This window comes from Buteo buteo, chromosome Z (genome assembly GCF_964188355.1).
Source record: "Buteo buteo chromosome Z, bButBut1.hap1.1, whole genome shotgun sequence".
Lineage (NCBI taxonomy): Eukaryota > Metazoa > Chordata > Aves > Accipitriformes > Accipitridae > Buteo > Buteo buteo.
Window position 1 is genome coordinate 49,525,870 of NC_134204.1, and position 16,659 is coordinate 49,542,528.

General features: G+C 41.0%; 1 protein-coding gene across 1 annotated transcript in view; it reads right to left on the minus strand.

The window, feature by feature from the left end:
• Positions 1-537: 537 nt before the first annotated feature.
• The window catches only part of SHC3 (SHC adaptor protein 3), a 64,464-nt gene continuing 48,342 nt past the window's right edge, over positions 538-16,659 (minus strand). The window contains exons 6-12 of the mRNA XM_075019661.1: positions 13,582-13,633; positions 9,326-9,452; positions 8,028-8,181; positions 6,945-7,041; positions 5,829-6,023; positions 3,310-3,605; positions 538-666 (exon numbers count right to left, since the gene is read on the minus strand). Of these exons, the coding sequence (XP_074875762.1) occupies positions 538-666; positions 3,310-3,605; positions 5,829-6,023; positions 6,945-7,041; positions 8,028-8,181; positions 9,326-9,452; positions 13,582-13,633 (1,050 nt within the window). The remainder of the gene's footprint in view (positions 667-3,309; positions 3,606-5,828; positions 6,024-6,944; positions 7,042-8,027; positions 8,182-9,325; positions 9,453-13,581; positions 13,634-16,659) is intronic.

Below are 16,659 nucleotides of genomic sequence, written 5' to 3' on the forward strand. Positions count from 1 at the left end.
AATAGCTGAATTCAGACTCCTTCCATAGTTAACCTGCATAATCCACCTGTAATCCCCATAGTTGTGCTTCTTAGGTAAAATCAGAAATAAGATTCCCAATATTCATTTTCTCAAGAAATTGAGACTGCTGAATTCTATTTTTATCTGGACAATCACAATTGGCATTTTTCTTCTGGTAAAAACACATGGCACAGAAGATAGTTCTACACTGTCAACAGACTGACTTGAAAAATATAAATATATACTGTATTTATATATAATGTGTATATATACACTATCAATATTCACATTAGAGAATCTGAACAATTTTATTGAAACTACTTTTTAAGAAAGCCTTCTGCTGTGACTTCATGTCTACATAAAGCATTGAGAATTTTCAAGTGTACCATGTGAAATGGGGGTTCTTAAACCTAAAGAAAACATAGTGGTGAAATACATGTGAATATGCATTTTTTTAAAATGTAAATGTTTTTTCAGATCTGCAATCTCTACCAGTTATAGCTTGCAAATTACAAAAACTAAAATAGTTATCCGGAGTCAGTGTTTCCTCTCAGCAGGCTGCTGCAGGCAGAGTTCACTTCCAGAAGAAACTATTGGCAAATTATTCTCGAGATGATGATTGATGAGATGACTTATGCTGTCAAAGACACGATCTTTTGTACGAACCTTCAAAAAAAGGATGCAAGAAGATAGATTAAGAGAAAAATACTTTTTCCCTTAACTTCGCACTAAAATTCTCTAAGAATAAAATAACACAATTAATCATGTTTTAGAGACTGATCCTTCTCCCATCAAAATCAGTGGAAATTAGGCATTTCTGGAGTTTTGCTTCTGTTTTGTCTCTTACTCCCTCTATTCTACCAAAACAGGTAATTTGCCTATGGGCCAGTCTATTACTATTACTTTCTGAATAGGTCTGATTGAAAACTTCCTGTACAACGTTTTGTTTCACTATAAGTCAGATTTTTAGATCAAATTGTCTTCTTGGCAGAGCAGAGGTCCTCTTCAGCGAATGTCATGCTGGTGTAAAGCTTTGTATTGGGATGGCTCTACACGGCCTCAAGAAAAAGCCTGTGAGCACTGCTCTGAAGTGTCATCTATTTTCCTTTAACTTTTCTCAGAAAGCGAGAAAAACTTTTGTTAAAACTTTCCAAAGTCAGCTTATGCTGTAGTGGGCACCTTGTTTGAAATATTTCAGTCTTCATCATTAAGTTCTGGCAAAACTGCTAGAAACTTAGCACAGGATGTCACAGGGTAAAAAAAGAAACAAACAACTTTGATGGTGAATGTTGCTATCTGCTTACTCCACATGTAGCTGTATCACTGAAGAAATCCAGCATGCTCTCCTGATTTCTGAAACATACTGCTTTGAAACATCACTTTCTGTAATTATTCAAAGATGTATTTTCAAAATGAAAAGATATCTTTAAAACAGCAGTAACTTTCCTTATCTATATTTAGATTAACACATTTTCAGTCCATTCAACTCTGTGAGATTTTCTCACCCTAAGCAATATGCTCTGTCATCAACAGAGTTCAAGCCCTAGTTCTAAATCCGGCAAAAATCCTGCAGTCCTCCATTTTAAGCATCCCTTGCCTGAACTAGAGATCTTTTTTTTTTTTTTTCAGCTGGATGAGAGCAGAAGGAATTGGACAGTTAACTCCGCTCTGAAAACACACTCTTAAGAGCTGTAACGTGTCACTGGGAAATCTGTGTGTGAAATGAATTTTCAGGCAGGCTTTGTGTGAATCATTTTACAAATAATCATGCCAAGGCCACGTGGAAGAAATGCAAGCCGCTGGCGCACTGCTTCGGCTGGCCACACATTGGCATTTTATTGACAATTCTCTGCTCTGACAAGTAGCAAATAGGGCTGCTCTGGAGCTGTGTCAGAGTCCCACAAATCATATAGACAGTACAGCTAACTTAAATACAGCCGCTGAAAAGCTGTTGTTCTCAAGCAGTGCCTCCTGAGCAAGGAGTTTCAGAACCATTTGGGCCATGATGGCACATCACAAGTAAGCTGAGGGAGGGGATAGCTGCAGAGAACGAGCAGGTCTCTACACAAGGAGGTCAGCAAATTTGTGCTGCACTTAGAGGCAGTGCAGAAAAGATGGGGGGGGGGGACGGACGATGGACAGACAGATGGACCTCCATCCTTTGCAGGAGGAAAATGTCCCAGGAGTCCTCACAGGGTCCGAGTACTCTATGCCAGTCAGCAAAGCAGCAGAGTTCCCAATGGCACATAGCATCTGTGCACTCGCCATGTCACACAGCATTGTTTTTCTTGCAGTAGCCTGTAACAGCACTTTGTGGGTTTACATTGAAGGGAGAATTAGGGGGCCCTGCTGCAGGAGTCACAAAACTGCTGGCAGAAGGAGGCAGCGTCCCCAGAGGGATGGAGCCATTTCCCCAGGCTGGTGTCCTGGTCAAGCCCAGGACAAGGCAGTTGGCACCTAAAAAGTACAAAACCATTCTTTGACTGGCCTCATGTGGCAAATGTGATTACAACAAGTACCACAGGCATTTCTCACCGCAGTGTTACAACTTCTGCAGGACCGGCATAATTCTGCCACAGGTTCCTCAGCTGAAAAAGATGCCAACAGGAAAACTTTACAGGCATTTCTCAATTTACTTTGGGGCTTGTCATCTAAAGTTGTCTTTTACAGAGGAGAAGGAGTTGCTCACTCTCAGCTACCAGGAGCCAAGAATAAAACATGTGGCAATGCTTTCATTCTCTCAGATGAGACTAAGCCTCCCCAGAAGCACAAGAGGACAGCTGCAGAAAACTAGAGCTCCCTTGCCCTCTCCATCCCACTGCTGGGAGCATCCCTTTGTTGACTAAGGGAGTCCCTGGGCAGCAAAGAGATGGAGCAGGTTTACCTCAGTTCTCTCCTGGGCTTACATGCAGGAAAACACAGAGGGCCTGGTCCATACCCTGGATGACAGATGTCATGTGGAAATTGCTGGCATGCAGGCTGACCAAATTTGCACAGCCACCAGCAGCTTCTCAGCAGGAAGGCTAAAGAAGTGGCTTAGCTGCACTTTTGACTAAGACTGTACTGCTGTGGCCAAACCTTGACCTTGCTGGGAGGGAATCAGGTCCCTAAGGCTCCCTGCAATGTACAGAAATCATGCAGTGGCCTTCTGCTAGGCATCAGGGAGAGAATCAGAGGTGTGATGGCATATTAGAGATATGGGGCTGTACTTACGATCAGTTGTGAATAAGCTGTAAACAGGGTTAAACACATTTAGAGAAAATACGCAGAGTCAGAAACCTCCTGTATTACTGAGGAGTCAGCACTTACAGTTCCTTCTGGGTCCACCAAAAGAAGATGCTTGGCTTGGCCATTGTGCATGCCTGTCAGCACATAGGAGCCGGGATTTGTGGTACTCTTCCTCACGAGGAAGTCTCCACATTTCTTTAACAGCTGTTCTGCTTCTTTCCTGCTCATTTCTCCTTGATACCACGGCTCTGTACTCAGCTGTTCAACTACAGTCCGGTCAGCTGCTCTGGATAAAAGAGGACTGGTGCATCCCGTGGAGGTGGATTTTCTCAGTGCAGCCTCAGACGTTTGGTTCTTGAGGGCATCTTCAAATGGTTCTGGTTATGGAAATAGAAAGAAGGGCAAGATCATTCAGAGGTAAATCATATTACAAAATGGTGATATTTCAGTCATTTTTAACTGGATTTATTCTGTGTTATAGCCACTTCCCTTTGTCTTTATGATAAAACTGAGGGAAGATATACTGCTAGGCCTACTGATTTATGGATTATATTAAGACTGAGGAGTGTAATATGTTAAAAATGTATGTTATGCAGAGAAAGATGCTGACAAAAATCAGCGCAAACCTTGGCAGGAGCTTTTGAAAGGGACTGATTTTATTTCAGTAATGGCTATTGTCAACAGTTGCATTAATATGTCCTGGTACTGGGCAGAGGTCTCCTTTTGTCTTGCCAGGTATGTCAGACAGTTTAATTTCAAATAAATTGCATAATATGGGCACCCAATGTCATTATACTCATATCTGGTCTCTCTTCAAACAATATATTAATTTTAAAATTTTCCATTACTGAGTCCCCAGCCCAAGGGTATGTCTAGAAGGGATCAGTTGCCCTTACCACTCAGCCTACCACTAGCCTCCACCTAGGAAGAGGACTTTGCAACACAGGCACAGGCTAACACCTTTAACGTGATTTACCAAGCTGAAATCAGCCTCGGGGAAGAATCTTTTAAACCTCAGCTAAATCCTGAATTCAGTGTTACTTTCTGTAGAGTGGAATAGAAAGATGTGTCATTACAGATCCCAACAGTCTTACAAAAATAGTAAATAGGTCAGTGTATGCTTCATTAAATGCTGTACTGACCTATTGGAAGCTATTTTCCTTTGCAAGACCTTCATCTGGCCAACTAGTGCATATTAAAAAGAGATACTGTTCTGTGCCCACTAGATTTACAAAAGGACATCTGCAGAGCAGTACTGTGAAGCAATACACCAGCTCTAAATAGTCTGCTCAGATGCAAGGAGTACACAGCCATGTTTGCATGGGGCCACAGAGGATTAATTTAGCTCGGAGAAATAGGGTAAATACTGTGCCATCACAGCTTATTGATACCTCAGCTAATTCTTAAAACCAGCTTATATACGCATTCACTACATTGCAGTCTGCACTAAGCCCAACACATGTTTAGCTCAACAAACCACTAACTTAGGGCTAGTTAACTCGTTTTCTAATACTACTTTTCCGTGATAATCCAATGGTCAATAAAGTTTAATGAAGGCTGGAAGATGAGAAATCTGTTTTTAGGAAAAGAATGCGTATAAAATAGAATTAAATATGTGCATGTTTTAAAGGCATGGCATGTTAAAAATCAAGGTTAACATCCCTGATTTCAGACAGCAGACTTTTCTCATTTCAAATCTATACTCACAGATAGATACTCTCTCAATTTTCTTCCCTCCCCCTTTCTTTCAATACAAAGTCTCCCTAAGCCGTGGAAATAAGAGCCATATCTCCGCAAAACATGCCAGGAAGACAGTTTTATGTATACTGAGATAACAGAAATGTAGATATGTTATTTTACAAATAACATATAGGCACCAACTGCTTTGTCCCACTGCCTTTTAATTATGTGAACTGAATTAAATAAATCATGTGTCAACAGTTCATTGGAGGTAGGAAGAGTAGAAAAAATAAGAAAACTTTCTGTGCAACTGCTTTCCCCATTATTACCTGTTAAATATCTCTTCAAGGCTCAAAACATGTATTGGTAGCACCAACATCAAATTACAACCATTGTTTTACAGCTATGGCCATGATTCTGATTTTAGAAAAGCTGACTTCAAAGTTGGAACAGATAGCTAGATAGGACAGTAGGCCTATCCAGAGCAAAGGATAACTCAGCCTTTTGATTTCCCTCCCAGCTTCCTTGTTGCACAGTTTTTGTAGTATGCATTGAATTCCTAGTAACATATTCACAGGACAGGTTGGAGCTAATTCTCCAGCCATTCACTCCTTCACTTTCCTGCATGACAAGCCTCCTCATTTATTTTCCTTCTGACCTAGTTGCCTGTGATGCTAAGGATAACATAGACTGCAATTCACCTGAACTCAGATATAATACAAACTAGATTCAAATCTTCGGCCACCCTTATTTTAACTCAGTCCAGTACAAAACCACCATGAATTCTAAAATTCACCATAATTCCACCAGGAATACTAAAATTCTGAGAATTTTAAAATTATTTTTATACAGAACTAATGCACATACATAAACATACTGGGTCGCTTGTTAGAAAGGGAGTGAATAGGAAGGGAACTCACTCATGTCAAACAGATCCTTTCCTGGGCTGCTCTCTTTGGTATCATCTGCTGTTCCACTGAAGGTACTTTCAGCATCTGCCTGAAGTGCCAATAGAGCTTCTATGTTTATATGCTGGGTGTTTACATATGTTGGCATCTCTGTTGTTGGGGTTACTTGTGAGTTCCCTTCCGGCATACTACAAATATCCAGAGATCCTAGAAAATTCAAGACTTTTTTTCTTCTTTTTTTGTATTTGACAGAACAGTGTTGTTATAATGAGCAAATAACATGACACCCCATCACCACAGGTTTAAAATTCCCTGGAATGGGAGACGTAAAGTCAATAAATGCAGGATCTAGTGGAAAAAATTTTTTAAGAATGGATTCAGAACTGTGTTCCAATGAGAGCTGGGGCATGGGTGTTATTATTCAGGAAGAAAGGAAACTTTTGTAAATAGAGACTGCCAGTTTCAAAAAATAATATTCAGTTGGGGAGTCATGGGAGGAAGAAATGCAATAAAATCCTCAAACCTGTGCAGATTAACAGGAGATAACATATTCTAGCATTTGAAAAGAAAGTTTCCCCAGAAACACAATAAAGCTGTCACGTAAAGGTGGATGGGTGAAATTTCACACATATTTTTATGTCATTTGCTTAAAATTAATAGACAACCACAAAAAGAACATTATGCATTATTTGTTATTTGTGGAGCAGAGATCATGTGCAAACAAATGCATTGCTCCACATTTTAAAAAAACTTCTGACTTTAGACTCTTCCTTTGGAAACTCCATCTTGCATAACCTAGTGGGGCAGATTTTCAGAACAGACCATGCAGCCTGTCTTTAAATACCATGGAATTTTAAGACATGGCAAGCTAGAGAGCTGAAGGTTTGAGGCAACTTTATTTCTGAACTGCTCTGCAAAAGATAAGATTCTGTGAAGGTGTGCATTTAATAATTTATTCAGAGGTAATTACCAAATGCTTTCCACTGATATCAACACTAAAATTCAGACAAAGGGAATCTAGCAACAAAGTGCAGTTCATTGCCTTAAGACTTTGAGGCATCAGACTTTCATGTGCTTTGCCCAGCCAAGACCTCCTGCAGTATTACAGCTAAAACTAGCAAAACTCACCTTGCTTAACAGGCCAATGATGCCAGTCTTCAATGAATTTGTCTCCTAAGTGACGACTCTGGTAATAGGTTTGCTCTCCTCCCACTCCTGCTGCAGACTAGAATGGACACATGTGCAGAGAAATTTTCAATTACCTTTAAAATGCTCAGATACATTGTGAGTGGTTCTGACAATTTCCTTGGCTGTATTCTGTGTACTCCCACTCTTCATTTCCGATTCATCATGGTGTCAGAATATATGTCTCACAAATGCATTTGTGTAGGAGTAAGATATTACCGGTGACCTTCATGTAAACTTCCCTGCTTCCTGCTTTCATTAACGCCCGCAACCCCAAATGATGCATCATCTCCTGTAGTACATTTGTCTTCACATAGCAAGCCTGACAAAGCATGCCTGGGAAAAGCATTCCACAGAAACACACCTGGGACAAGAAGACACCCCCAGCATCCTCCAAAGCATGAGCTGAAAGACTCAGATTGGTACCAGGGTACGCACTCAGGTACCAAAGGGAGGATGTTGTCTACAGACAAGGCCCCTCTCGATTTAAGCAGAGTTGTGCTGGATCTGAAAACTCCTCTTAGGTAGCTACGTTGATACTGGAGTCAGTTGACAGCAACACTGGTAGAAATATCCAAGCTGACCTCAGTTCAACGTGAGGTGGCAAACCTGCCTAGGAACCTGGCTGAATACAGATCACTGCGGAGTTATTAACATAATGAACTGTTAGCAATGACTGCACTAGACTGTTTAAATTATTCTGCACCAAATCTTCCCCAGTTAGTGTGCACTATTTGATAACTCCCTGAAACAGACATGGTTTCTACAAACATAGTAAACCTCAGTGGATTTCTCTTCCTTGAACCTGTGTAATCTTTTAATACCATGAGGAACTCACCTCCTTCTGTTTGTTCTGAACCTGCCTAATTTGTTGCCTCCTAGATCTTCAATGCCCATTCAAAAGGAAACTGGCCACACACGAAGAGCTGTGAGTTATAAATGGTCCCGATGTATCCATCTTAAAATACACATTTTGTAAAAATTTTGGATCCATCAGCAGGAGGGCAGGGATGCAATTGCACTGACCTGAGCTGTATCTGCAGCAGTGGGAAGTCTTGCTTTGAGCCTGGCATCCATGAAGCCGCCAGAGGGGGGCATTTTATTTGGGATGTTGTTGTAATAAGGATGTTCTGTTGCCTCGTTATCTTCCTCCATCCATGGCTCATCAAAACTCTGCGTCCTATAAGAAAGTGAGTGCTTTATTTTTCCCCTTGCTTGCAAAGCACTTACAGATACTTCCAGCATGTTAAGACTGCCTGTCAGGGGATCACTATTGCATATTATTTTGACAATTCAGTACCATTATAAGTCAGCAAGCAACGATGGATCATGCAGCAGAGATTCTCTGTTTAGACAAACTAATCTAAACCTGCTTTGCAGGGGATGAAATTCTTTATGCTGAGTAAAGGATGTTTTAACTTCGCTTTAAAGACCATTATAAACTGCATTAACAAACAATTTTATTTAACCTTACAGTAGTATTTCTAATATTATTACTTGATTGATTGACTGAGCTCCAAAACTTTGTCTTTAATTATGGCTGCTCTCTCACCGATATAAATCTGGAAGAACTTCACAAAGTCAAGAGACTGGATCTGTGCTTTCAGTCTACATTTAACAGTCATTTCCACTAGCCTGAAGTGAGTACAGAATGCTTACAGATTAGGATAGTAGCATTTTGTATTCACCATACACTCATTTTACTCTGATATAAGAGATTACACGGGGTACCAGCTCACTGGGATTTATACTAACGTTAGCAAGCATATAGCAATCCATGTTAAAAAACACAGCTCAACAAAGAAAACAGAATGCTATATCCCAGCCTTTTAAACATATACAAGCAGACAGATTTTGTATCCTCCAGAGAACAATGCAGTCAAAGCCTGTGTACAATACATCACATTCCTAAAAACTTCACCCTGGCTAATATCAGAAATAGTAAAACATCAATAGTCATTTTGGAAGCCCAGCAACTCTAGCTTACTTCATCTAAATTGACAGAGCTGCTATGACAGTAACAATGAGGAAATGCCACAAAAATAACATCCATTCTCAGCCATACAACTCTGCCTACTAACTACAACAGAAAACACATGATCATTTCAATAAATTCACTGTGAAATCCATGTTTAGCCCATTCTTTTAAAATGACTGTGCTCCTTTCATATTCATTAGGCAAACACTGCTTTGCTAATTCAGCAGAAATCTTTTTCACGTATTTAAATCCTGTCCACCTCCAGCATCTTTGTCCACAGCACATTTTATTAAGTAAATACAAAGCTAACAAAGATCCTTTAGCAGTATTCTGCAATTGTACTCACCTATCATGGAAAGTAGGTATCTTAGAGGGGCATCGCAAGTATTGCTTAAATCGAAGCTCAAACGCTTGCCCTATGGTGCTGATGACATCCTGGGCCAGGCCATCACAGCATTCCAGTACATGACAAGCTAAATGAAAAAGATTTGACACATGCACATGCAAATCCTTGTTTATGTTATGGTGGGATGCACTGACTTACGACAAAACACCTACATGTCAGGCATAGTTGCCCTATTCATGGTGTCCATGTTTCAATAAAACCCAATTCTGGCACAGTGAATTTCAGGCAATGGGGTCTTTTTAAAGGCTAAATAAAATTTCTCCGGTGTGTAACTGCAATAGGCAAGACCACAAATCAGTTCCACAATTTTAACAAGTCCATAAAGACAGGAAATCTCATAAAATTTCACTTGTTATTACCAGAATGCAATAGATTATATGAGAATTATAAGCTTTAAATTGAAATTACAAAAATATTAGTAGATGGTAGCAACAAAAAAGCTTTTTTTGCTTTCCTCAATTTTATTACCACTTCAGTTTTATGTCTAATCATCCCAAGTTTGCAAGCTCTTCACTTCGAGCTTCCAGAATTTCCCAAATCACAGGCTGAGGGAGGAACAGTAACTAAGCTAATTCCTAGATCCCAGGCCCTGACCTGATTCCAGTAATACAGAGGCTGGTACCTTTTCCTGCTTATCTGTATGGAGACACTTCCAGCAAACTGCAGGACCACTGGGGACCATGCAGCCAGGACCCTGGTTAACTCCAGCATTCCCCCATGTGCCATCTTTCTGAACCCACTGTGACAGAGGCAGTAAGGAGAGAGACTGGCAATACAAGCTCTCTTCCTATGGGAGACCAAGAAACCTTTATCAGCTGTCTAAGCAGCCAAATCTGTCCTGGTTTTAAATAAGAGAGTGGCTTAGAGGTATCATCTTATGTGACAACATAAAGAGGCAAACTCATGCAGATTTCACCTAACACTGCAGGAACATAGATAGGTGTTAAGAGCTGAAAGCTAAAGATCTGAATGAACAATACCTCAGTGATATTCAGAAAGGCCTAGACAAGTTCATTTTCCATACTCAGTGCTGGACAAGCACATGGCCTACTGGCTAGAGCCTGGATTGAATTTGAAACCCTGGTTCTTCTCAAAGTCCTGCTGCAGTACAGTGGGACCTTGTTCAAAGTTAGTAATTTCTATCACCGCTGACTGCTTTATTAACCTGAATATAAATTCTTCAGCTGAAAAACTGCATGTTAGTATATGGCCAGTGTCCAGCTCAGTGGAATCAAGTGTTTTGGATGCCAGTGTCCTACAAATAAGGGTTGGTCATTACATTTGTTTGACATAATTTTAGTTAAAGCAATATAGGGAGACTAAGAAGGTTTAGCAATGACTTCTCAGAGGCTGATCTGCTGGACAGACTTCTGAAGAGGCCAGAATAAAGAGCAAGAAACCTGCAGTTATGCAGGTATGGAATGATCAGGGCACCAAGCTGTGTCTCTGTCAGCAGCAGCAGCACCTCACGTAGCATGAGATGGCACCGGTCACAGTGCTGCCCTGCTAAACAGTGGTTTAGAGATCCAGTGATGCTCTCTTCTCACCTTACAGCATCTGCTGTGCTGACCAGCATGCTGAGGCAATGCCTGATTCAGAGGAAATGTCCTTAGCCACATGTTGAAAGTGGATTTGGCAGCCAAAAACAGGACCTCCATGTGTTCAAAGACAGAGGCAGACACCCCTGGCTAGCAGCAGGATCTTTGCTGTTTACCCCTTCTGCACCATTGCTAGCGGCAGTGAATGATCAGCTCCCACATAAGGTGCAGACTTACTTCCATGAACATGGACCAAAAGCAGTTAGGCCAAACAAAGCTATAATTTTTGCACTCTATAACTAGAATGGGGATTTAAAGAGGCTATATTGCTCACTGCTAAACCTGTCTGGAGCTGAAATGAAGTATGAGTCATTAAGTAGTTTCAGTAGGTGACATAATGAGTAACCTGTTTCCTTGGATACGTGAATGGACTTTCAGCAGGTAGGAGATGTGCTTCTTGTAAAAGGATGAGAAGGTTTGGCTCACAGAGAGATGATTTCTTGTGAATGTTACAGCAGAAGACAGGCAGCCTGTAGCTTGCTAGATCCAGAATATAAAGCATGAAAAGAGCTTTTCCATCCTTGAGAAGAAGTGAGTCTAATATGCAAGTGAAAGCTACACTACAGCATCGGTGCTAGTGTCAGTAACAGCAAGAGTAACATTTTTACTAGATACAGAAGTAAATTCAAACTCAATTCTAAAGTAACTTGCAGATAACACAAAGACTGACAGAATGGCCAGTGATGGTGAAAGACAGCAATCCAGATCCCTTGGTAAACTAGACCTTACCAAAAAAAGTGTTTTAATACTGGTCACTTACAAAGTCACTGATCTGCAAACCACTGATATACACACACAACTGGGGAAAGCTCCCATGGAAAGCTGTAACACAGAAGGCTTAAAGATCACAGCGTGAAAGAATTTCACGTGAGATAATAGTGCTTCACTGCAGCAAAAAGGGCTTATGAGAAACCAGCTAATGACAAGGAAGGTGCAGCGTCTGTTAGAGATTGCTGACATTAATACTAGATTACTCCAAACAATAACAGGCATCATCTACCTTTTTTAAAGCAATGCAGAAAAATGAAAGAAGGAAGAACAGAAATTATCTGAAGGATGGAGGACATGCACTGCAGCTGAACACCTACAGAGTTCACTTTGTCAAACTTTTCCTAAAGAAAATGCTTGAACTAAATACACCACAAGAAGACAGTACCAGCTGCTTAGACGACTCCTGGATGTAGGATGGACTAACTCAACACGAACAGCAACAGGAAGCTAAGGCTAAATACATTCAATTTAAATATAAGGAATATAGTCCATGAAACAGTTTTTATGTAAAATCCACTCACACAGGAACAGGAAACAGAGCACAGGTCTCCTCCACACCCTACAGTGCAAAAGTCTGGTCTGCGATGCTGGTCCACTACATTGCCACTGAGATCTCTCAGAACAACTAAATCAGTCTTTGGTTTAGCAGAAAGGTACTGCTGAAGCAGGTAGGGCGGACAGCAGCTCTGCACCATACAGGCTACAGTCTGATGCCAGAGCCTTTCTAATGGGGGACACATGATTTTGGAACATAACTAGCTTGACAAAGAACTGGACTATCTCCCTGTCTCCCACTCCCCATAAGCTTTCTAGGTGTTTCACTAATATTCAGCATATTAGTATGTTTAGTGCAGGTATTGTTTATAAGGTAACACTCTCGAGTCTGGAGATCTCTGCACATGGACACAGCAGATTGCTGAGGTATCTAAAACCATTAAAGATGACAAAATACAGAATTAGTTGTGGCCATGGTAAGGTGGCAGCTCAGGGTTTGCAGGGTTGGCACTTTGGAGTTAAAGTGTCTGAATTCTGCAGAAATCCTGTTGGAACTGCTTGAGTCTTTTTTTGGAGCTAGTCCTTTTTCCTCTATGAATCTATGAATAATAAATAGATTCTCAGGTACATTATATAATACTTTGTGTCTAGCATTAAGACCTAGAGATGCTTTCTGCATTACAAGCAGGAATGTTTTCTGTACCTCTTATTTCAGATTGTAATTTACACTTTTTATGATTTATTTTTGAAAATCTGAACTGGATCTTAGTCTTTGAAGACAAGCAACAAGAGTTTCCCTGTTCCTGACTGGTCACTCACAAAGCTATACAACCTTGAATAAAACTTCACTGAGAAAGAGGATTACAGCCTCCAGCAAGCTGGCTCAAAAGCTCACTGTTTGGTAAAGAATTTGATTCTGCCAGGAATAATTAGGCATGTACTGAGAAGACCTAACAGATTCAGCCACCTCATCGGAGGACTTATGCAGAGGACTGCTTAGTTCTTGTATAGTGACTGGGTGTAGGTGAGAGTTAGCTGTTGCCTAGAAGCTCACACAGCCAAGTAAGGCGAGCATTTGATTTAAGAGATTAAGAGAATCAAAGTGATATTTGGAGATGAACTACAAGCAAGACCTGTTCCAAGTTTGAGAAGGAACTTGTGCATGGCTGTTCCTTATTGCTACACAATCTTTCCATGACCTTATCAAAGGCAATCTTTTTATTGGGCTGCATGTGTTTTTCTGTGGGGAAAAAAAAAACCAACTTAATTTTACCATGAACAATTCATGTTTCTCAAAGGAAAAAAGATTCCAAATAGATATTTCTCACTTACCTCTCCGATTAACAGGATCCTTAGCTACATATGCAACATAGTCAGCTGTATCCTGTCAAAAAATTAAGATATCTACAGTGAACACAAAAAATCTTTGCACTGATAGTAGCAAAAGATCACAGTCCAGAGTGTGCACATTCCTGTGGGTAGACCTTCAAATGACATGCTTTGCTCTACAGTTGTATACTAGTTAAACCCCATAGAAATATTTGTGGATTTTGGTACTGATCCCACGCCTTTGCTTTCTCCAGAGTGTGATCTATTCCAGCAAAACTTAAAAATCTCTTCCAAGGCCTTTGAAAATCAGTTAAACAAATTTAGTAGGATTTGGATCAGGCCTCATTTAGAAGAGAGTAGTATTACAAGTCCTCATCTTCAAACTACCCAGAGATTTTGGTTCAGAACATGAATAATCAACTGGTTCTGTGGCAGAAAGAGTGGGAGTAACAGCCCTGCTCCCCAGAAATACTGAGCAATAGCATTTATTCATGTGTGACAAGCAGGTGTGTTCACTTTACTGACTACAATGCCATACAGCACAGAGGTGCTCAGCCACTGCTTGGCTGTGACAAGCAGCATCCCAGGACACTCTCACCCAGCCCATGGGCTGCTCCCAGCCATCCCCGTTGCCACATGCCAGGTGGATTTTCTGGCAAGAGCAGGCTGACACCTTCTTTCTGGATTTTTTGCTTGCTCTCCTGCCACCCTCACGCTCCTGTGCACAAGCAGTTCAGACGTTTATCACTGTGCAGATGAAACAGAAAGGCCAGTGCTTCCAGGAAACGTGAGGCCTGTTGGCACATCCGGAAAATGCCATATATCCTTGATGCGATCAGGAAGTCACATCTGGTTAGATCTGATATTTGCTGACAGGACTGGCTAGTCAGGTATAGCTAAACCTAACTGAAGTATATATAGGATACACTACAGATGGCTGTATAGATCTACCCAAAGCCTTTTCAGGTGACTGATCCAAGACCACTGACAATTATGTCAAGATCCAATGTCATAACAAACATCAATCTTCAGTTAAAGAACAGACTTCTTTAGCTTAGCTTTCTCTAGTGTAAGCACACACCAGCATGACCCACCCAAAACAAATCACTGTGCTGCATGTCTATGCAGTTTCCCTCCTAAGGAGAGGGCAAGGGAAACGATGAAGCACATTCATGGTTCTGGTGACAGATGTGTAGCCATATCACTTAATGCACTATTGGAAGGCACTCAGACACAGCTGAGGCTGGTCTGTAAAAAAAAGCAGAGCAGAGAAGAATAGCGCTAGCATTTTGTCCAGTAATTTCTTAAGCACCCAGTGACATAGTGTCTGGGCAATGACTTGAGTGGAAGTGATGATGCATATCAACAAGTAAGGGCACAAGAAAAGTGGGTATGTCTACAGCAGCAAATAAAACAGAGCCAAGGTAAAGGCCTGAGAGTTGTCCCACAGTTGTCCATACTGTTTAATTGTTGCTACTCTCCTTTGTCTGGCTGTGGCTGGTTTCCCACGCCATGCTCTGAAACTCTCTGAGGCACCAGCAGATGCTGGGCATCAATTCCAAGAGACCACTGGGAGGGAAGAGAATGAATGTGTGGACGCAAACTGCACTGTGCTATTTAGTTTCAGGGCCAGAAAACAGGCCACAGATAATTTTATTTACCAGTACAGACATAGGTAATGGATGCAGTTATGCCTGAGTAAGTATCTGTCTCATAGCTAGCGTGGGTGTGAGAGACTGGAACCACCAACTCTTTATTTCATTTAAAGCTCTCAGATTCAAGCTATGACAAACCATTAAGGACCTAAGGTGGGCACATTTCACATTCCACTAAATTAGAAGACTCCCATCAAAAGGCTATACAGGGCTGGGCTGATGCACCAAAGTGGTCCCTGATATTCAAGGACTGAAGACAAGTATGAATAAGCTATAATTTTCACCTCAAAGAAATAGCATTGTGGTGCTATAAACTGGAGGCAGGGCTGAAACTGAAAAACTACTGCCTTCAGGAACCTCTGAGAGACCTGCCTTATCTGCCTCTCTGAAATTTCAGCAGGCATCTTCAAAAACAGATGTCTTGTCTAGCAGCCTGGAAACAGCCACCTGAAATGACTATGGATGAAAATTGTTTAGTGTATCATAAGGAGGGGCTGAAGAGAGCTAAAGCAGATCCAGAACACAGACTTGGAAGTGAACTAAAAATTATTCTGAAATGGTGGGTAAAAGGATTTGGTGGAGAGATTTTTAAGCTCCCATGTACTGACACAGCCAGAAACTGTCTGACTCATTGCAAAGGGGAATATTGCAAAAAATATATATGGTATTCAAGCTGTTCTCCAAGACTGTGGAACACTTCTCCAGTGGATATATTTTGAATGATGAAGGTAATTAACACTTAGGGAGTAGGAGGAAATTTGCAAAGCTAATTGCTGGCGCTAATGTGTGGCAGATATCCAGAGCAGAAAAGTGGATGCGGTGAGAAGGGGGGGGGCAGTCTCACTTCTATTTAGAACCAAATTTCAAAATTCAAAATAAGGGAATTATTTCCTGAAGAAACGTGGGCATAGATCTGGGTTCCTAGTTCAGTATGGCATTTCTCCCTCCATTTTAAATCTCATGTGATTTTAAAAAAATCAGCTGGTGCCCAGCTGTGTTTGAGGGATATGGTTTGGTGGTAGCAGTCCTCCATCAAGTGGAAATCATTAATGGCTGATGAAAGTTATGTCTGGATGACCCTCAGATGGGTTAATAAAGTTATGCCTTAAATCATATCCTTGCATCTTGTCTTCTTCCGTGTGTATGCAGGACAAAGGAACCACCTGCTTTATGAACAAGCTTTTGACTTAAAATTGTGTCAGATACTAAAACACTGAGACAAGCCTGTAAAACATCATTAGATACTCATACGTACCCTCTCCATCCCCAGAATGAGATCATCACGCAGCAGTCTTATTGGGAATGCAACTTTACAATTTCACTGTCTCTTGCAGGCTCCCTTCCACCATACAATTTTATTTCTCTGGTAGCTCACTGACTCAGTAGCATGATTTTTATCTCTCTAAAACATTTGGAAGAGCTTGTT